We start from the raw sequence: 22,488 nt of genomic DNA, 5'->3' as shown, positions 1-22,488 counted from the left end.
CACTAGCGTAATGACGTCATTGATATCCGTGCAGTCAGCAGTCGATTTGGTCACTCACTCGTCTGCTGAACTGCTTTGGCTCAAAGCGTAAAAGCAGTTGTCCCTGCTACAGCGATAAGGTATGATGACGCGAGTTCAAATCCTAATTGGGGCTTGCGTATGTTAAAATAAGGACTTTGTACGAAACAGTTATGTAGTACTTGTCTGTAAGTTAACAAATATTATTGGAGACATTATGGACGAATTATACAGGGCACTTTTTCCTTGGTGTGGAATCGTGTCCACCTAGAATCTGTAATAAATTGATGAGCATATTTTGCGTAAGGTAGCACGTATCTATTCTACCCCATGTCGATTATATCAGAAAGGTTAAGAAACGCTTCACTACAGCCGACTTGGTCATTACACATTGCGCAAGACACTCCTCATTAAACGTTTTTACTATTCAGCGATTCCCAGATCTGTAGCGGATTTGTATTATTGATTTCCAAAAAGCAATGTGAGTAAAAGCATGTGCTGCATAACTAATCACAACTGTATTTCAGCGCCATTAACAGTGTCTTCTGCAATTTAAGGAAAGCTTCTGGATTTCTGGGTTAATGAGACAGAAATTTTGTAAAGAAACTTTGCAAATTCATCCAGAGGTGAACATAAAGATCACTCAAGTACTGACAAGAAGGAGCAGCTGGATAAGCACATCTGCAGCCAAACTTTCAAAAAAGCATCTGACTTTGTCAGCAACATCCTTTACTTGTGAATTCATCTTATCAAAGGCTGCGCTGGGGGGGTAAATAAGTAATATTCCAAACTGCAGCACAACAGAGTAAATCATTGACATAAATAGAATTATTGAAAGAATAAGCTTTTGTCATTTCTGTATTCTTAAACCATCTTCCAGTTACACAATCTCCCGCAGTCACCGTCACATTTAACGTTCCCTGCTCCTTACCAAAAAATGTCAAAATATATTAATGAGCAAATTGAGACACATTTGCCTTTAGGAAATATAAAAAAGTGTGTGCGCTGTCAATTAGGACAGAATACATTGTTAACGTGACACACTCTCTACTGACGTGATATTACGAAAACAAAGAAACAGCATTGTCCATGCAAACTCATATCTTCCTTGATTTTTAACCTAATTGTCAATATCAAATCAGTAAAGTCATTTTAAGAAGATGACAAGTTTGCTATAGTCAGTTCAATTAACGCTCCTTTTAAAAAGTTTGCTTATACAAAATATAAAACAGAATTTCAATGATGCAGGACTCATGAAAAGTAACAAATAATGTGACACTGAGAAATTATAATTCCTAATAACGGGAACAAGTAAAAACTACGACTTCCTAAAACGGACACTGTAAATGTAGGCATTTCAATAAATAATTTAGGAGGCTTGTGTGTGCATTTCGATATTGATTTAAGAACTACGTAGGCCACCTGTTGTAAAATAAACGGTAGCTCAAGCAGCACTTAACAGTAAGTAGTCTAACAGGACAATGACTGCCTAAAACAAAGATGCTGCGCCGCTACAATAAACGTTACACTGCCATTCTGCATGTTTAGAAGGCACTGATTGACTGAAACTGTTTATAGCGAATCGTCCCAAGTTGGAAGTGCCGTATAGCGATTAGAAACGAAAAGACACATTTAGGCATGCTGGACAGTAGTTTGTTTTTCTACAATACAAATTCAGTACGACACCAGGGTCTTCAAACACTCAAATATGAAGCGTATTAAGTTTTACAGTGAAATTCTTTACATGCACAATATAATAAGGGAATTGAGCCCCGTTCCCAATACGGCGACCCAACCTTTCCTCCATAGGTCGATTCACTCGCTATCCATCCAAGTACGAAATTTTTGTTATATGGAGGAATTGAAAAAAATACCTTTCACAAGAGGAGGATCAGCGACGCAAACCCCTGGTGTTTTTGCTGAGAGACAGTTGCAAAACCATTGAGCCACCTAATCGGGATAATTAACGAGCTCCGCACAACTGAACTAATACTACTGTTCTTACTGCGGTGGATGTTGAAATATGTTTTTTGACATATGCATGTTAAATTGGTTTAATTTACACGAGAGTGTCATTGTTGTATTCTCCTAATGAAGACGAAAAAATTATATTTATAGATGTATACTATATGACATACAGTTTAGAACAAAATTAAGTGTTCCATAAAAAAGTTGCACGATTTACCTAATCTTTTTATATATATAAAGTTGATATATGACAATATATCTTTGACACTATGTATCAGACAAAGGAAATCACATCAATCCACAAGAACAATAATGAATTCTCAGCAACTACCTGAATTGTAGCTTCAGGCCGTCATTTAACTATATCAACTGAAGTGTTTAATGTCAATACTAATAACAAAATATAACTAGAGAGTTATGTGTCAGATAGACTCTAAAAAATATAGAGGTCAATGCTTTTGAGTGTGTTGAGGCTTCGCAAAGATTCAGTAACCAGTGCGCACGTCTGCTCGAAACTTCCAAGCCCTGTCATGATGCAATGCAAGTATGCATGTCTGCTCAGTGCTTCTAACCAAGCTTGAAGATTCCAGTGCACATGTCTGCTTAGTGCTTTGAATCATTTTTCATCGAGCTCCCATCTGAAGTATATATGGCATCAGCAGAATTCTAAAACTCGACAGAATTCCCAGGTGAAAAGAATGTTTGTGGATGATCAATACATTTTAAACGATTGTTCCCAATAATACTTAGTGGCAAAAAATAAAACTATAAATTATACATCAAACAAATGCTGACTTGTAGAATGCATAATGCTGCAAAGAAGAGCTTTAGTAATACGGGTGACGACACATCTCTCACTATAATACTCTCATAAATATCCATTCTTCGTTTAGTGCAATGTTTTTATGTAACACTGAACGTATGTCATATAGCATACATCTATATATAATTGTTTTCCTCTTCATTACATACATACATAAAAAACATACATTAAATACGTCCACTCTGCTGAAAACAGTAGTGGTGCAGCGGTAGCTGCTCCATAATAAGCCTTGCGTGGGTTCGGATCCCACGTCCACCCTTTGTGAACTGTCACCCAAAAAAGTCTGTGTTTCTTTTTTTTTTTTATTTAACAGCAGTCTATAACAAAAAAATATATATATTTGAGTGACAATTTCAACTGTTATTGTAGTTGTTGATGGCAGGTTTAGTGGTTTAAATTTTCAAATATTAAATTAATAAGGTGGAATGTGTTCTTACTTTGAGTGGGGGCGGGGGCTACATGGTAAATGTGTTAATAACTGGAAGATTGCTTAGGAATGATACAGACTGGACAACTATTATGTGTTTTAGGAAATGTTTTATTATTATACTGTGCTGTGACTAAGACAACTTTTTACTGATCGCCTGTCCGGACCTTGAAGATGTGTTCACGAGCGAGGGATGCTGCTGGTAAAGGCAAAAGCTTTTTCGACATCAGGTCTAAATGTGTTTATCCCGCTGCTTTTTGTTGCCTCAGCACTTAAGAGGATCTTTAATGCCGACCTTGATCCAAAGTACTGGGATAAACCTTTATATTTCCGTCTACTCCGTTTTAATTAAGTCACAACAAAGAAAACATTTAAGGTCATTAAATGTAATCTCAAGAAAAGATGAGGGTTAATTATAATACTAATAACAGGAGCGATTATAATGATACAGTGCAAAAGTAAATATTTATTTTAAGAGGCGGGGATCCATTTGTTTAACTCTTGCTATCGTATAGTGCATTCTGCCAGTCGGCGTTAGTTTTATATATAATTATAGTTTTTAGACATCAGACACTAGAAGCTGCTGACGAACCCTTCATTTCGTTGTCAGTCTGTAGCAGCGAAAAAGTAAAAGCAAATAAGAATTTTAACAGACGTCATTGAAGTGGATCATGAGTTTGTGTAACGTTAATGAAAGTGTGCCAGGAGGTGTCCCTAGAGAGGCGAGTATCAAATGCTTCGATACGATTTCAGACACAATTGCTTCAAACGTTTTGATGCTTCGTGAGGCTTCACTCACATCACTACTGAACACCGCGGGAGGACAAAACTGAAACAAAGGCAGAAATCAAAGCGCCGTACGTGTGGAATGGCCGTCTCCCCGATATCTGCGATTTGAGAAGGAATCGACAAAACGAACACACGGAAAGGAATGAACAGGCGCCAGCGGCGTGACTGGGTGCTACGAATTAAAATTTTAAACTCAGCCACGTGAAGTGAACCGCAGATACCAATGAACAGAAACAGCACGCGGATGGCCACGGGAGGATTCACTCGAGCAAAGTTCGGCGGGGGCTAACGAACACGAACGCGTCGCTCGCCACTCATTCTAATCGCGCGCGGTGATTCTAATGATGCGAATGAAAACTCACACAACCATAAAGTGCATCCCCAAAATCCAGAGCACTTACCGTCTGCCTCTTAGCGATGGGATTCTCTCTCACTCAGTAACAGTCTTGTGCCCGTAGTGTTTCACAAAGCGAGACAGTGGCAGCGTGGCTACAGTAGCTGTCGCGTTGGATGACGTCATCCTGAGGGCAAAATAGAATCACGTGATGAGTGAGCTAGCGCTCTGCCTAGAGAGAGGCTGGGTGGCTTAGTGTCCGGCTGCCTTATGGGAGCCCCGTAAACCAACAGAGTCAACGGAGGAGCTGCGTTTGTTTGGGGCTGCCACTGAGCCGTTTGGTTTTCTGATCGTGGACATTTTTTTTTTTAATTTTTCTATTTCCCTTCGCTTTTGATTTCTTGTAAATAGCTCTTGTAAAATGTAGTAAAACTTCTTGGTGTCTTTTTTGTTTTTTGATACAATAATAATAATAATAATAATAATTACTTATATATATAATCTCATAATAAGAAACTTCCATCCTTCCAGGATAAGTATAGGTCCCTCCTCTCTTTCTTCTCTGTATCTCTGCTATCTCCAAAGAAATCCGTTTTAAATTATATACTCTGAAAGAAATGTTCACAAGCTTTTCTCTACCTTTAAGTCTCTCTTAAGTCCTCCAGCTGCTCCAAGACCTTTGTCATTCTTTCCTGATGATTTTGCTTCTTTTTTCTCTTTCAAATTCACTAAAAGACACCTAAGACATCTTCTGATTTTCCTCTGTGTCATTCTCCTCTTTCATCCTTCTCTGCTCTAAATGACTCAGACATTTTTGACTCCGACCTGTGCTCTGGACCCCATTTTTTCACTCCTTTCTGCAGTCCATCTCTCCTTCCTTAATCCCCTATATCTCTTCTCTTTTCAATGCCTCACTGACCCCCTGTATCTTCTCTACTAATTTCAAGACGTCTTGTTGAATCTTTATGCTCAATATCCCTCTCTCACCCCATCTGCCCTTGAGATTTACCATCCTGTGTCTGTGTCCATTCTGACATTTCTGTCCAAAGCCCTAGAACTCATAGTTCATAAACACCTCTCTTCATTTCTCTCTGACTATAATCAACTAGATCTACTTCAGTGTGGATTCTCCAAGGGTCCCGCTACTGAGACTCCACTGCTCTCCACCACAAATGCTCTTAGATCTGCTTGAGCTGCTTCTCCCTCCTCTGTCCTCATCCTCCTTGCCCTTTCATGTGCCTTTGTTATGGTTCACCACCCCCTGTTTATCTCTTCTTCTAATCAAATTGGAATAAGTGGTTCTGGTTTGAACAGGTTCAAGTCCTCCATCTTGGACCGATCCTTTTGTGTCTCCTGGTCTAACTCCTTGTCTCCTTGACAGAACATTTCTACAGATGTGCTTCAAGGACTGGTGTTGGGATCACTTTTCTTTTCCTTGTACATTTGTTCCTTTGTCAATGTTATTTCATCTCACCATCTTCTCCTACACCCTCAGTGATGTGGACTCACAGATCTCCTCTCATTTCTCTCTTACAGTTCACTGCTTTCAGCCGAGATCTTCAGTTGCCTCCCTGCCATCTCAATCTGAATGAATGATCACCATCTTAAAGTGAGGATCTGATCAGACTTTGTAATTAGAAAAAAGTAAGAGAACACTTTTCAAATATACTGTAAATAAAGTGGAAGCATACAGAAAATATTATTTTCCATCTTACTGTAAGTTTTATTTCATTTTTAAAAAAACATTTTATTTTACAGTTTATTATTGTTTATATTTGAATCAGATATTTATGGGGCCTCCACAATCTTTTAAGTTCTTGAATCCAGCAACATCCCTGTATTATTTTATAATCCTTATGTTTAAATTTGCTTTGTTGTGTAATAAACATTAGGAAAGTAACCTTCTTAATAAAGCCCTGAAGACACAGCCTACCATGAATCTCAACAGAACAACAAAGTCTTTCCATAATATTCTCATTATGGTCAACTAATGTGGAACTGAACTATCAATACAGCCCTGTCAGCAGTGGATCGGTACGCTCAGTTCAGATTGGGCCGTGCCGTAAAGTGGAGTTTATTTTATTTTCTTCATTAAGCACATGTGCAGTGTGTCACATCAGCTCAGATATGATATCACACACTCCATAAATTATTAATGCTTGTGTAAAACAGATTGGTCAGCACCGTAAACTGTATAATGAAGCAGACTTTCAATACACATGAGGGCAGATCAGGCAGGCAGCGCAGATCAGGTAGTGTCCATGGGTCCAGCTGAAGGGGTCTGCGATTGAGTAGGTCACTGGACAGTCAAGTGGATTGCAGTGTTTTGTCATCAGGTTTACTGACTCCTGTCAATCATGAATAATCCACTGCATCCACTGAATTGTCATTTCCAGGCAGAGGAGTAGCTTCAGTGACAGACTTTTGTCACTGTCTTGCTCCACTGACAGACTGAGGAGATCGTTCCTCCCCCACACTATGCGACTCTTCAATTCCATCCGGGGGAGTAAATGCTAAAATTATTTAAAGTTATTGTCTGCTTTTACATGCATTTTTATTACTATTTAATTTAATATTGTTTTTTTGTATCAGTATACTGCTGCTGGATTATGTGAATTTCCCCTTGGGATTAATAAAGTATCTATCTATCTATCTATCTATCTATCTATCTATCTATCTATCTATCTATCTATCTATCTATCTATCTATCTATCTATCTATCTGAGTCAGATAAATCCTCCCTCAACCCTGACCTTCACCGTAATGTAACCAGGTGTCATCAATGATGTATAATATAAAGCAACACCCTCCCAATGGAGTGGAGCTCTGGAGGTCCACAGAAAGTGTCTGTTGAAAAAGTTGAATGCAAGATTAGGATAAGAAGGGCTGGCTTCAAGAAAGGCATTCAGTGTTTTATCAATTCATCCTGCCTTATCAAACTGTACTGGTGTAGCACAAACTGACAGATCTGTGGTCTCCTTCCACACACAGAGTCGTCAACTTTTACAGCTGAAAGAAATCCCCCACAAAATAAGGAAAAAACTAACTTTGCGCAATGAAAAGACTTGTATTATGATATATTATTATTTTTTTTTTTTTTTGCACGCTCCTCATAGCTGTATTTGTAACTATTTTGAAAAGCCTCTAAAAGCATAAAGGTGCATGCATGTAGTAAAGCAATTATTTGAAGGATCATAAGAATAACAGCAAGTATTCACAGATTTAAAAACATGTTGCCAATTGGGAAACCACTGAATATCTGGATGTCAGCTCACAAACACCAGGCAAACGGTTCAAAGACTCATTCAAGCACTTCATATAAATGAATATAAACTCCAGACAAATGTGGAACATCACTGTTATAAACTCAGGCAGCTTGATTTTATCGGCACGTTATCAAACGTGGAGTAACTGTGTTGTGAGCATGTGCAGTAATCCTAAACAGTACGGCTCGACAGATAGCATGTTACAATAAAGCACTGGTCATAAAAAAATCACAGCGAAACCTACATTGGAGAAGTCTAGTCAAAAATAGTGACCCATATAAAAATGAGAATAGCTGCTAAAGAAGATCTGAAAAGGTGAACACGTGCCATGAACGTCGTGAACACGTGTCTCGCTATAAACAGATTCAGTTTCCACGTCTGGCTCATGAGAACTTCATAGTAATGATGAAGCATATGTCGAGCACTAATGGAAAAGAAAATGAAATGAGGGAATGTGATTATCAACAACCTGCTACTCAGTGAGGAGTTTAAGAAGCTGCGGGCCAATAAGTAGATGGCTAACTAACGTCATTTCCTTTCACTATAAATTAGTGCAGTGGTTTGCGGTGCTGCTTCACGGATTTAACAATCTGGGCTTGAACCCATAGCCTGCTTTTATAAACTTGCCAATATCCATTTCTGTGGACTGTAACTGTGTGAGGAAAACATAAGACTGTTCAGTGATATGTCCTGTTTCCAGAAAATGAAGTACAGTAGCACGTGATTGCATTTGGTGCTCATCTGTATGCGGCGGCGCACACTAAATATTGGCCGGTGCAACCTTAAAGTACCTGGTGCGCAGGCTATTGTAAGTGGTGGGCACAAGATAATAAATTGTACGCACCAAATTGTTTCCCAGGAAGAAGAAAACACCATATCTCCTCAGGGGCTTCGTACGAGTGTGCAGACGAATACCTGTAAAAATAAAGCACGGACCTAAACCCTTACCCTCCCACAAGCCTAATCTTAACCATAGTGTAACGGGGTACGCGATGGGCATTTCGTGATTGATGTTTTTGGCATTATCAGACGCACATCATACGAATTGGAGGCTGCAGTTAAACTCATCTCCAACCATCCCAAACTCCTTTAATAAATAAAAACCCAGCCGTCTGCTTGTTTATATCACCGCTATACAAGAGCTGTAAGTGACGTCAAACTGATGCGCTGATTCCTTGGTAAGGTCGTAATTAGGCAGCCTCGAAGTGCACGTTTGTAATTTTTTAATCCAACATTATCTCGTACGAACGTGACAATCATATATTAAATTTGCGCACGTCAGTCACTGATCAGCCAATCGAAAATTTAAACGTCGCGGCCAATCACCGTTTTATTCAACAAATCGCCAATCGTTGTTATTTGTCATTCATTGGCCACTTTAGCCAATTGCCTTTTGGATAAGTAAAAAGAAAGGTGGGAGTAATTTCTAAAGGTGGACGGTCAAGATAAAGTGACTGTAAGAGACGGAGTGTATATTCATAAAATACCTCTGCGACGATAGTCTACTAGTGTCAATATCTTACACTATAGCACTTTGTCGAGTGCATTATTAAGACAGCAGTGTATTTTTTACCACAGTCATTTATGAAGTAGCGGTTCTGAAAAAATAATGATAATAAAACTTTGCATATGAGATATTTATCGTTACTGAAGAAAATTTAAATGAACATAACAATACAAATTTGTGTCCACCTAATTTTAATGGATTGACGTACACTTAAGTGTGGGCTCTACTTGATTAAGTCAGTCAGATTACAACAAATGTTTGACTGTTGGTGTTGACTCGAATGTCCAAATGAAATATTCGCCTACATTTGACGGGTCAACTTAAAGACGGGCTATAAACGTATTGCAATTTTAAACGTTTAATAAACTGTCAGAGTTCCTAATATTCCATTGTAGCCCCTTCTGTCTGCAGATCAGCCTCTGTTCTTTGTTTGCTGATGTCAGTCAAATATTCTGCGCTCTTCATGTCTGTCCTCAACATACCAGCAGCTCTAGTGTGTTTCTTGCCTGTGGATCTCGTATTCAAGTTTTTGTTTTAGCTGTATTATGATTACAGAATATTACAAATCACATACTTCACATTCTCACGTTCAGATATCAGGGAATATAAAACGTTAAGAAAGCTGGCAATAAAACTGTGACTTTAAAGAATCCATTGGCTGTCTCTATGTTATCAATGTTAAATATAAAAAACAGTTATCATAGTGCTAATAGTCACCTTTCAATTATTAATTTTACAATGAAGTTTATTATGTTAAACAATCTGTGAAGAGCAAATATTATGCCTTCAAAAGAGTAATAATTTTACACTTTTTGTGACTGTGCACCTGTTAATCAGGGTATTCAATTATTTGACTTAATTGGACCTTTATTACTTTTGGGATTTTAAATACCTCTTTAAGATCATCAAATATATGTTTATTATAATACATATTACTTATGCAAAAGTTACATTTAGAGATTAAAACTTGACAGATGTTTGTTCATATCTCATTTATCCTCCATTTGACTCCATCAGGTCCTAGTGGTGTGCTGAACATGTCAGCCTGTCTTTAGGGTCTCTGACACTGGAGGAGGCTAGGAGTCCAACTGTACAGCAGGCACTGACGGGCATCAGCATCACGACTGGTAACAAGATAGAGATGACAGATATTTGAGCTGGACATCATCCTATATGACTACCCAAGCAAACAGCGTATTAAGAGCAACAGAGTCAGTTTACTCCAGTATGGCTCTGACATAACAACCTGTACAGCTGTAAACGACTCCACTTAACTGGTCATTTAGCATACACTGCACTGAGGCTGTCAAGTCATAGCCATTAAATAATTCAATCTGAACAGCTGGAAATTTATTTTGGCAATGATATTTCTGGTAAGGCATTTTTATATTGCCGTTTCTCATTGGTTTATACTGAAAATCTGGTTTACATCAATGTAGTTTTCAATAGTATGTATTATATATATAGTATATAAAAAAATAAAAGAACACTTTGAAAGCACATGAGATCTTAATGGGAAAAAAATCTTGCTGGCTGTCTCTACTGCTATGGACTGATGTGTTAGGAACAAAAGGATGACACATCCTTTGTTGTAAATGAAAATGATGAACCTACAAAGGTCTGAATTCAAAGACACCCCAAAAATCAAAGGGAAAAAATGATGCGGCAGGCAGGCGAGTCCATTTGCCGAAATTTCATTGCAGCAACTCCAAATAGTACTCAGTAATTTGTATGGCACCCATATACTTGTGTGCATGCTGCTAATGAGATGAAGGATGGTGTCCTGGGGGATCTCCTCCCAGATCTGGACCAGGGCATCACTGAGCTCCTGGACAGTTTGAGATGCAACCTGGTGGCGTTGGATGGACTTAAACATAATGTCCCAACCAGAGGTGTTCTTGTGGCCGTCAATGGGATCAATTTCTTCATCCTCTGACCACATGAGACTGGCCATTGTGGTGCACCAGGAGGAACCCAGGAGCCCCTGCACCAACATAGGGTCTGCCAATGGGTCCAAGGATTTCATCCAGATACCTAATGGCAGTCAAGGTGCCCAATGTTGTCTAGTCTGTAGAGGTCTGTGCATCCATAGACCATCACTGACCCCCCACCAAACCGGTTATGCTGAACTATGCCACAGGCAGAATAACATTCTACATGGCTTCTCCAGACCCTTTCACATCTGTCACATGTGCTCAGGGTGAATCTGCTTTCATCTGTGAAAAGCACAGGGTGCCCACCAGTGGTAGACCTGCCAATTCTGGTATTCTATGGCAAATGGCAATCAAGCTCCATGGTGCTCACTAGAGGATGTGGGGCCACCTTCAGGTCACCCTCCTCAAGTCTGTTTGTGATTGTTTGGTCAGAGACATTCATACCACTGTCCTGCTTGCTGGTGGTCATTTTATAGGCTCTGGCAGTGCTCATCCTGTTCCTCCTTGGCCAAAGGAGCAGAAACTGGTGAGTCATGCTGATGGGTTAAGGACCTTCTACGAGGGGCCCTGTCCAGCTCTCCTGAAATAACTGCCTGGCTGACTCCTGGAATCTCCTCCATGCCCTTGAGACTGTGCTGGGAGACACGGCAAACCTTCTGGCAATGGCACATGTTGATGTGCCATCCTGGAGAAGTTGAACTACCTGTGCCAGCTCTGTAGGGTCCAGGTATGGCCTACTGCCACTAGTAGTGACACTGACTGTAGCCAGATGCAATACAAGTCACAAAACAGATGAGGAGGGAAAAATGTCAGTGGCCCCCCTCCACCTGTTAAACCATTCATTCCTGTTTGCGGGTCATCTCATTGTTGACAACCCAGTGCCCCAAAGCAGCTGAAACTGACTAACAAACCCCTCTGCTACTTAACTGACCAGATTAATAGCCCAGAAGTGTCACTGACTTGATGCTGTACTCACATTAAAAAGAGTTCCTTTCATTTTTTGAGAAGATATATCTATATATAATGTCAATACCTTAGAACAACAAGGTCCTAGCTGTGAGTCATGGTTTTAGAATACTGATCTTCAAAAGTTTTGACTCTTTATCAGGCGTATACAATCCTTTTAATTTTGTTCCCATATATAAAACCTGTATTTTAAGTTAAAAAATGCAAGTGTTATTGAAAACGTGACTCCTAATAAAAGATAAGTAAGAACCATATTATTCTAGAGTATGTTTGTAAGTGAACAGCAAAGCCTTGATCAGGATGCTGTTTCCAAGCTGTTTTATCTTGTGGGATTTACAGGTACTAGCAAAGTGCACACCATTTGTAACCATGTGGATACAAGTGGAGGCTCTGGTCATATCTATCAGTTCTAAAAGTGTTAATACGCAAGGCGATTGGACAGCACCACTTATAAAGAACACTCAGTATTATCACTGTCAAAAACAAGATTTTATTAGTAATTATTCAGTATAAGTTGTACAATCATTCATCCATCCATCCATCCTCTTCCACTTATCCGAGGTCGGGTCGCGGGGGCAGCAGCTTAAGCAGAGAGGCCCAGACTTCCCTCTCCCCGCCACTTCTTCCAGCTCTTCCGGAGAATCCCAAAGCGTTCCCAGGCCAGCCGGGAGACATAGTCCCTCCAGCGTGTCCTGGGTCTTCCCCGGGACTTCCTCCCGGTTGGACGTGCCCGGAACACCTCACCAGGGAGGCGTCCAGGAGGCATCCTGATCAGATGCCCGAGCCACATCATCTGACTCCTCTCGATGCGGAGGAGCAGCGGCTCTACTCTGAGCCCCTCCCGGATGACTGAGCTTCTCACCCTATCTTTAAGGGAAAGCCCAGACACCCTGCGGAGGAAACTCATTTCAGCCGCTTGTATTCGCGATCTCGTTCTTTCGGTCACTACCCATAGCTCATGACCATAGGTGAGGGTAGGAGCGTAGATCGACTGGTAAATTGAGAGCTTTGCCTTACGGCTCAGCTCCTTTTTCACCACGACAGACCGATGCAGAGCCCACATCACTGCGGATGCCGCACCGATCCGCCTGTCGATCTCACGCTCCATTCTTCCCTCACTCGTGAACAAGACCCCGAGATACTTGAACTCCTCCACTTGGGGCAGGATCTCTCCCCCAACCCTGAGAGGGCACTCCACCCTTTTCCGGCTAAGGACCATGCTCTCGGATTTGGAGGTGCTGATTCTCATCCCAGCCGCTTCACACTCAGCTGAAACCGATCCAGAGAGCTGAAGATCACGGCCTGATGAAGCAAACAGGACAACATCATCTGCAAAAGCAGTGACCCAATCCTGAGTCCACCAAACCGGACCCCTTCAACACCCTGGCTGCGCCTAGAAATTCTGTCCATAAAAGTTATGAACAGAATCGGTGACAAAGGGCAGCCCTGGCGGAGTCCAACTCTCACTGGAAACGGGCTCGACTTACTGCCGCAATGCGGACCAAGCTCTGACACCGTTGTACAGAGACCAACAGCTCTTATCAGGGGTCCGTACCCCATACTCCCGAGCACCCCCACAGGATTCCCGAGGGACACGGTCAATGCCTTTTCCAAGTCCACAAAACACATGTAGACCGGTCGGGCAAACTCCCATGCACCCTCCAGGACTCTGCTAAGGGTGAAGAGCTGGTCCACTGTTCCACCAGGACGAAAACCACACTGTTCCTCCTGAATCCGAGGTTCACTATCCGACGGACCCTCCTCTCCAGAACCCCGAATAGACTTTTCCAGGGAGGCTGAGGAGTGTGATCCCTCTATAGTTGGAACACACCCTCCGGTCCCCTTTTAAAGAGGGGACCACCACCCCGGTCTGCCAATCCAGAGGCACTGTCCCGATGTCCATGCGATGTTGCAGAGACGTGTCAACCAAGACAGTCCTACAACATCCAGAGCCTTAAGGAACTCGGGCGATCTCATCCACCCCGGGCCCTGCCACCAAGGATTTTTTGACCACCTCGGTGACTTCAGTCCCAGAGATGGGAGAGCCCACCTCAGAGTCCCCAGGCTCTGCTTCCTCATTGGAAGGCATGTTAGTGGGATTGAGGAGGTCTTCAAGTACTCCTCCCACCGACCCATAACGTCCGAGTCGAGGTCAGCAGCGCACCATCCCCACCATATACGGTGTTGACACTGCACTGCTTCCCTCTCCTGAGACGCCGGACGGTGGACCAGAATCTCCTCGAAGCCGTCCAAAGTCGCTCTCCATGGCCTCTCAAACTCCTCCCATGCCCGAGTTTTGCCTCAGCAACAACCGAAGCTGCGTTCGCTTGGCCTGCCGGTACCTATCAGCTGCCTCCAGAGACCCACAGGACAAAAAGTCCTATAGGACTCCTTCTTCAGCTTGACGGCATCCCTCACGCGGTGTCCACCAACGGGTTCGGGATTGCCGCCACGACAGGCACCACCACCTTGCGGCCACAGCTCCGGTCAGCCGCCTCAACAATAGAGGCACGGAACATGGCCCATTCGACTCAATGTCCCCACCTCCCTCGGGGCGTGGTTGAAGTTCTGCCGGAGGTGGGAGTTGAAGCTACTTCTGACAGGGGACTCTGCCAGCCGTTCCCAGCAGACCCTCACAACACGTTTGGGCCTACCAGGTCTGACCGGCATCTTCCCCACCATCGGCCAACTCACCACCAGGTGGTGATCAGTTGACAGCTCGCCCCTCTCTTCACCCGAGTGTCCAAGACATATGGCCGCAAGTCCGGCGACCACGACCACAAAGTCGATCATCGACCTGAGGCCTAGGGTGTCCTGGTGCCAAGTGCACATATGAACACCCTTATGCTTGAACATGGTGTTCGTTATGGACAATCCATGACGAGCACAGAAGTCCAATAACAAAACACCGCCGGGTTCAGATCGGGGCCATTCCTCCCAATCACGCCCTTCCAGGTCTCACTGTCATTGCCCACGTGAGCATTGAAGTCTTCCAGCAAAACAAGGGAATCCCCAGAAGGTATGCCCTCTAGCAACCACTCCAGAGACTCCAAAAGGGTGGATACTCCAAACTGCTGTTCGGCGCATACGCACAAACAACAGTCAGGACCCTTCCCCACCCGGCGGAGGGAGGCCACCCTCTCGCCCACCGGGTAAACCCCAATGCACAGGCTCCAGTCGGGGCAAAAGTATGCCCACACCTGCTCGGCGCCTCTCACCGGGGGCAACTCCAGAGTGGTAGAGAGTCCAGCCCCTCTCAAGAAGATTGGTTCCAGAGTCCAAGCTGTGCGTCGAGGTGAGTCCGACTATATCTAGCCGAACCTCTCAACCTCGCGCACTAGCTCAGGCTCCTTCCCTTCAGAGAGGTGACATTCCACGTCCCAAGAGCCAGTTTCTGTAGCCGAGGATCAGACCGCCAAGGTCCCGCCTCGCCACCACCCAACTCACACTGCACCCAACCTCCTTCGCCCCTCCCATAGGTGGTGAGCCCATGGGGAGGAGGACCCATGTTACCTCTTCGGGCTGTGCCCGGCCGAGCCCCATGGGTGCAGGCCCGGCCACCAGGCGCTCGCCATCGAGCCCCACTTCCAGGCCTGGCTCCAGAGGGGGGCCCCGGTCCAGGCAAGGGAAAACGTCGTCCAAGGTTTTTATTCTTCATTAGAGGTTTATTGTACAATCATTTCAAGAAATATTTACAATTATCAATAATGATTTGAAAGAATACACTGTGGTGTTTATTCTTCCCCAAAGAAGACAGCACAAACAAAAACAAAGTTTTGGGGACCGACCCCATATATTGTCATCCAGACAATAAAGAATGTAAATGATTCAGAGTTTCCAAAAGTAAGACTGTGAACAACTTTCTTTGACAAAAATGGCGAAATTTTGTTTGCGGACTTGCTGGGCGATATGGTCAGGGAGGGCATGCACAAAGGTTTCAGACGCTATAAGCTCGGCCATCTTGTGCGAATTATTAATGTCAGGCTGTAGCCAGCGACATACTTTCCCCCAGGCTTCAAAGCCCTGGGTTCTTATCGGTCTCTCCGGATTGAACTGCCACTCCCTCCATTCTCTCGCCTGCTGTTCCGCAGATACGCCGTAGCGCTTGAACACCTCCTTCTTTAGAGCATCATAATCAGCAGCCTGCTCCTCAGTTAGATCATAATAGGCTCTCTGCGCCGTTCCCTTCAGGTAGGGAGCCAGTAGGTATGCCCATTCCGACCTCGGCCATGCGTTCCGCTTAGCGGTACGCTCGAAGATCAAAAAGTATGTTTCTATATCGTCCGACTCCGTGAGTGTCGTTATGGCAATAGGAGGTGGCCGAGCGACCTCCGTCCATACTCCTGCAGCAGCAGCACGAGCGTTGGCTTCTGCTACTTGGGTCCTTGTTTCGCCCATCTGTAATTTCAGGGTTTGAAGATCGCCCATGATGGTGTTGAGAACGGTATTCAGGTCCTGTTCCTCCGACATCTTGAAGCAGACGAAAAACAATCCTGCTGATTACGCCAATTGTGGTGTTTATTCTTCCCCAAAGAAGACAGCACAAACAAAAACAAAGTTTTGGGGACCATGCCCATATATTGTCATCCAGACAAAAAAGAATGTAAATGATTCAGAGTTTCCAAAAGTAAAACAGTGAACAACTTTCTTTGACAAAAATGGTGGCTTTATACAGAACAGGATTATGGTACAGGAAATGGTTGGCAGGAAGTGACTTTGGAAACAGGAATCGGAAACAACGTCATCATAATTGGACGGAAGTGAGGTGAATTGATGGAGCCGGAAGTGACGTCATCATGGTTGGCCGGAATTGACGTCATCGCGGCCATTTTGGAACCTGGAAGTGGAGGAACTACTTTTCTTCAGGTGTTCTGTTGACCAAAAGAGATTTGGGTAAGTAACACGTGATAACCCTCTATCTCGCGATGTTTCACTCACCTTTAGGCTCTTTGACTGCCTCCTAATCGCACATGTGTGACAACACAAAGACTAAATTTAACAAACAGACTGATCAAGGAATATAATGAAGTATTAAAACTACAGCATGCCCGCTTCTATATATTATATATAAATAAATCAACAATGTAAAATGCATAACTGTACAAAGCAGTTATAACAATTAAAGAAAAAATCCAGATGACATCAATTGTCTAAAAACAGACACACAATTTCAAATATACAGAACTTAATACACAATCTTTAATAATAACATAAAGTGTCCTTTATTATTTACATCAATAGTTACATTAAATATATACAACTCTATTATGCACAGTCATTTTAACACATAAATAAAAAAAGGCAAAAGAGAAGTAAAGAAAGAGACACATTTATTTGAGTCGGGTTGAGATGTAATCCCGAGTTTAAATGCCTCAGTGGTGCTTTCTTTGTGCTTCCAACTGTTGTAAAACTCGTATGTCAAACTCTTCCCTCTCACTAAAAAAAATAAAACAAAACCAACCACACAAATGAACAAATTCATCATGAACATCATACCAACTAGAAACACTTGTGCATTTGTCATTTGAACCCACAATTCTTGACCTTGTAAAGTTTAGAATAAATGCTACATATGGCATACTTCTAAATGTAATTTTACCAATACTAAAAATGCACTAATGTATAGTTTAAATGTCACTTTAAACATATATACTGTATTCACATTTATATATATTTAGTTTATATTCTTGTCTAAATTCACAGCAACTATATGGGTATTCTGTTTAACAGAATAATGGCACTTAAAAGAAAAAGAAAGGACTGTTTATTTTCCACATGACATACCACTCACTGTATGCTGGTCCATCTATGAACAGATTTTCTGCCTCTGGCAGAGAAATCCCCTCAACTGTCCGTATAACATTAATAAGAGCCTATCAAAAACACAGAAAAAGAGAGGATGTTACTCATAGACCACTTTCTGTACTCATTAGAGATTTACTGAAGGCTAATTAACCTCTGGCATCAGCACATCCAGAATGATGTGAACTCTGTCAATTCTCTCAAAAGTGCCTACAGCTCTTGACAGCACTTCATCCAAGAAGTTGTAGAGGCCATCTATCAGCTCCTCATCTTTTATATAAGTCATTACCCGGTGACCTTTAGGATTTTCATAATTTTTTAACCATTTGGACGATACCTTACGAGATACAACAGCCTGTTGGACAAGAAAATACAAGTGTTTGGCACTATAAAGTCATCTTAGCTCTTTGCTGCCAGATACATTACAATACCAAAGTTTTACTTGTCATCTGAACTAAGTTACAAGCAAGTGATCATTTGTTCCATGGTCCTTTATTATGAACTCTAACAGCTTCTCATGTTGAGTCCTCCTGTAGGCCCTGCTGATCTCTGCAGCTGCAAAAACCTGAGCCACTTGTTCTTCAGTCAGCTACCCTTCTGCAGCCACACAGCTAGCCTGCTCTCCTACACTGTGGACACACACAAATAAATACATTAGACTGTCACGTGGAGTATTTGTCTTATGCAAGCTGTCTGGTTTTGGTCTGAACAGTTGTGTTTCCTCGGAAAAGTGGACACAGTGGAAGACAGTTGAAACTGAGGATTACTCTATGGATCACTACAAAAACTCCTGTTGGTTGTGATCTCAATAGCTTTTCTGAATACATCCATTACTTCAGAGTATTATGACTGCTCCAGTCCGGACACTGGCTAAAGTAATATGCAAGTCACAGAAAAGCTTAGAAGATATTTTTATTCTAATCATCAAAATAACCAATCTAACACTCCCCATGTGACAATGGGTCCCAAAGCTTATGACAATCCTTCATACCATGTTCAATTTGAAGGTTTTTACTCAAGTTGAACCAAGTATCAAACCGCAGTGGTAGACTAAGTTCTACATTAATACCTTGGTGTGGCTGTATCAGTATATTCCTCAACGAGTTCACTGCTGCCATGATCTTCTTGGTCCTGACTTTTAGAAATTAAAATATTGATGTTATTCATTTAACAGAAAAAAGAGTGCCAGTAAAAGTTTACCTGTGTACACCAAAACACACACTGGTGTATTTAAAGTAACACTATATGACCTCATTGAGACATTAAAAAATTTAAATTTCAAGCTTATTTAAACTGTTTTCCCCTGGTAGGATGTGAGGTGTCACCTTTGATTGTCCAAGCATCCCAAAAAGGAGCATCTCCAAAAGCAGGGTACCTGCACCGGCACTCAGCAATGGTACACTCAGAACAAGTACCAATATCTGTAAAGGCACAGGTCATTTGGCACCCACTAAACCAGACCATAGGACATGGCCACACAAAATTATGGGATAAATTGTCAACAAAACAAAAATGAAACACTGAATATTTACCACCCATATGAGCTGTTCTCCAGAACAACCAAACGCCACCACTTTCTAATGGCAGGCATGTCATCCTAAGATAAAAAGGGATATATCAGTGAATGCCATGGTGAAAAGTATGTCACATATGAAGAAAGAAATGTATATATCAGCATCTTTAAAGGACTTACAGCAGTAAAATCAAAGGGTTCCTCCATGGTCAGAGAGATAAAGTGCATACTAACAGAGGACAAGAGAAAAAGTACTGAAATCACACACAATCTAAACACAAATGAAAGGTAACATAAAGCCTATAATTAATAATCAAATACCATCAACATGTCTACTGAACCATTAGGCTGCTTTGGTAAGTCCTATGAAAAGGAGGAAGGAAAAACACACATGTGAAAGTCCAAAACTACAAGTGAAATTACAAGTTTAACAAATGGTTGTATGCAATTTACCTTATTTTTCATTAGTATCCAATTGTCAGCAGATATTCTTGTTGCAAGTTTGCTGAAAGGAAAAAAATATATAAATGTCACTTGTAATTACATTGAAAAGGTCCTGAGTACATCACAACTGTCAGTCTTTGTCTCATACATTTAAGTGATGCACTGCCCATTGTTTGAAAGTCTTAACAGTTTAGAAATGTCAGGCATCACCTGCAGAAAACTACCAAGAAAGTCTGTTAAAATTGACGGTGTCAAAACATGGCCGATTACTTGGTATTACAATTTAGACACATTGCTCCAAGAGCTCCAACATAAGGAACTCAACTGAAAAGGAAAAAAGGTAACATTACGCATCATTCCAGTTAATACATATATACACATCTGTGATAAATTAGCTTTCTGTCTTAGACTTTACCCATCTAATATCTATGGTATCTGGTGCTCATCTGTGACCCTAACCAGACTAGCAGGCCAGGGCAAACAGCAAACCTATTTTTAAAAACACTTTAACTGTTTTAAAAAGTTTACTGAAAATAGACATGGTTCTATGTACAGACATGAAATATAACCTATATACTCTTCAGCCAACTTACATCTTAAAATAAAACTGAAAATACTAATTTATATTGAGCTAATGTAGGTTGCAGGTTTGTTCTCCTAATGTTGTCTGTTGTCATTAACAGCACAGCAAACTACATCAACCACTGCAGTATTTTAAATACAACAGACAAATATAGGCAATTGACCTGTATATGAAAAATATGACACTACAGCTGGTTAAAGGGCTGCAAGTGCCAAACAATTTCTTCATCATCATCATCATCATCATCAATTCCCACTTCTATGTGGGGTCGATGTGCTTGATCAGCACTCTCCATATACCTTAGCCTTGAACTTACTCCCCAGTCAGACCCTTGCCCTTCAGATATTCTTTTACTTTATCAGTCCATCTCTGCTTATGGCCTCACTAGCTTTCTCTTCCCCTGTACTTCCATTTTTATCATCTTTTGACCCACATACACATTATCTCTACTCATTACAAATTCAAACCACCTCAGTCTACTTTCCAGTATTTTCATAGATATCGCTCTCATTTGTGTTGCTCCTGGGATTGTCTGATTTCTTATTCTGTGCATAAATAAAGTCCAAAAACGTCCAAATGAGATTAAAAGAAAGGACTGGACACCATGCGGTAATTATCAATACAGAAAATTTAATTCATTGATGAATTGGTTTAAAGATTACTCAGCCTGAGTTAATGGGAAAAGTGGGATACATGTACCTCCGTAGGAAACTGCTGTTCTGCGGTGATCTCGCAAGTATTCATTTGCTTGTATATACGAGCATGAAGAATACAGTCGCGGATGACAGAAAGGGCACAAAAACACATCTGCAGATTGAAGTATGGACGGAATGTCTGTGGTATTTTTGATCGTGATATGATCCTGTTTAAAAAATGTAAAATAACATTACAGCGTTTTAATCTAACATCTCACAAATGTAAATATGCACAGAGTTAATAGGAGAGGGGGTGGGTATGGGTGGATGTTCCCCGTGAAACTTGCCTTGCGGTGTTTGAAGAGTTGCCGGTGTTCTAATGAAACATCCTACCCATCGAAATGATCTACTCACTGATACTACACATGCGCAGACCAAAATTACGCAATTTAGCCTTACTACATTAATGCATTTATTACAGTTTACTGCATAGGTATTTACTGTCAACATTTTATAAGTTGTATATTTTGCATGTGTGACTTTTAATCTTGTACAGGCCATTGTATCCATGCACGAGTAATGACCGTCCTATGAAATCTTTGCATCAGGCTGTGTCTCTTTCGGGCATTAAATGATGCATACAGAATAAATTGAGAAATGTTAACAGTTCCATAAATTTGATTGACGACTTCTAAATACAACATGTTAAATGATGACATGGTATAACATTATAAGTTTAATGTTATAACTTACAATAAACTACGGTAGGATACTTCGACAAAGTAGGACAAATCGTCAGAACACCGGCTCCGCTGAGTGGCGGACCACTTCAAGCACTGAATATGCATTAATTACTACAGCAAAAATGATTATTAATACAAACGTGAATCCAATATATATTAATATTTATACAAACGTACAATCACAACAAAGAAACAAAAAGTTATTTAAAAAATCACGAAGAAAACTTAGCAATTGCAAAGTTCATACGTTATAATTTAGAAGCAAACTTACTTCCATTGTCAGAAATAACAAACAATTCGTTTCATCGCTTCTTCTTTGGTCTAATAGAGTTTCTTTGCTGCTGCTTCGTCTTTGTCTTCTTTTCTTTAACAGAGTTTCGTAGCTTAATAGAGTGCAAGGCTATTTAATAAAAGGAAACTCTATGAGGCGGAACGTCAAAGCGGAAGGGATCACTAACTGTGAAAAGATTGTTGGAAGTTACACTTGATAGACAACTTCAAACGTTGAGTGAGTTTTTGATTGTCATACTTTAACAACAATCTCATTCGTTGAAATTCTGAATTAGCCAATGATATCCACTTCCATTTACAGTTATCCCGCCTTCAGATCCGCCCATAATGTCTCTGGTCTGCAGCAATACCCTTCTCAAAATCTGTAGCATGTAAACGATACTGTGTAGAAGGATTTTTTTTATATTAGCATAAAAGGATAGCAAATTAACATAAAGTGCCATAA

At 41.3% G+C, this 22,488-nt stretch overlaps 1 protein-coding gene across 1 annotated transcript in view; it reads right to left on the bottom strand.

Moving 5' to 3' along the window:
- The window catches only part of LOC120534757 (zinc finger protein 287-like), a 39,831-nt gene extending 21,711 nt beyond the window's left edge, over positions 1–18,120 (bottom strand). The window contains exons 1-3 of the mRNA XM_039762337.1: positions 17,989–18,120; positions 17,817–17,905; positions 11,437–11,569 (exon numbers count right to left, since the gene is read on the bottom strand). Of these exons, the coding sequence (XP_039618271.1) occupies positions 11,437–11,569; positions 17,817–17,905; positions 17,989–18,120 (354 nt within the window). The remainder of the gene's footprint in view (positions 1–11,436; positions 11,570–17,816; positions 17,906–17,988) is intronic.
- Positions 18,121–22,488: the final 4,368 nt, after the last annotated feature.

This window comes from Polypterus senegalus, chromosome 8, assembly GCF_016835505.1.
Source record: "Polypterus senegalus isolate Bchr_013 chromosome 8, ASM1683550v1, whole genome shotgun sequence".
NCBI lineage: Eukaryota > Metazoa > Chordata > Cladistia > Polypteriformes > Polypteridae > Polypterus > Polypterus senegalus.
This window is presented reverse-complemented; position numbering and strand designations above follow the sequence as displayed.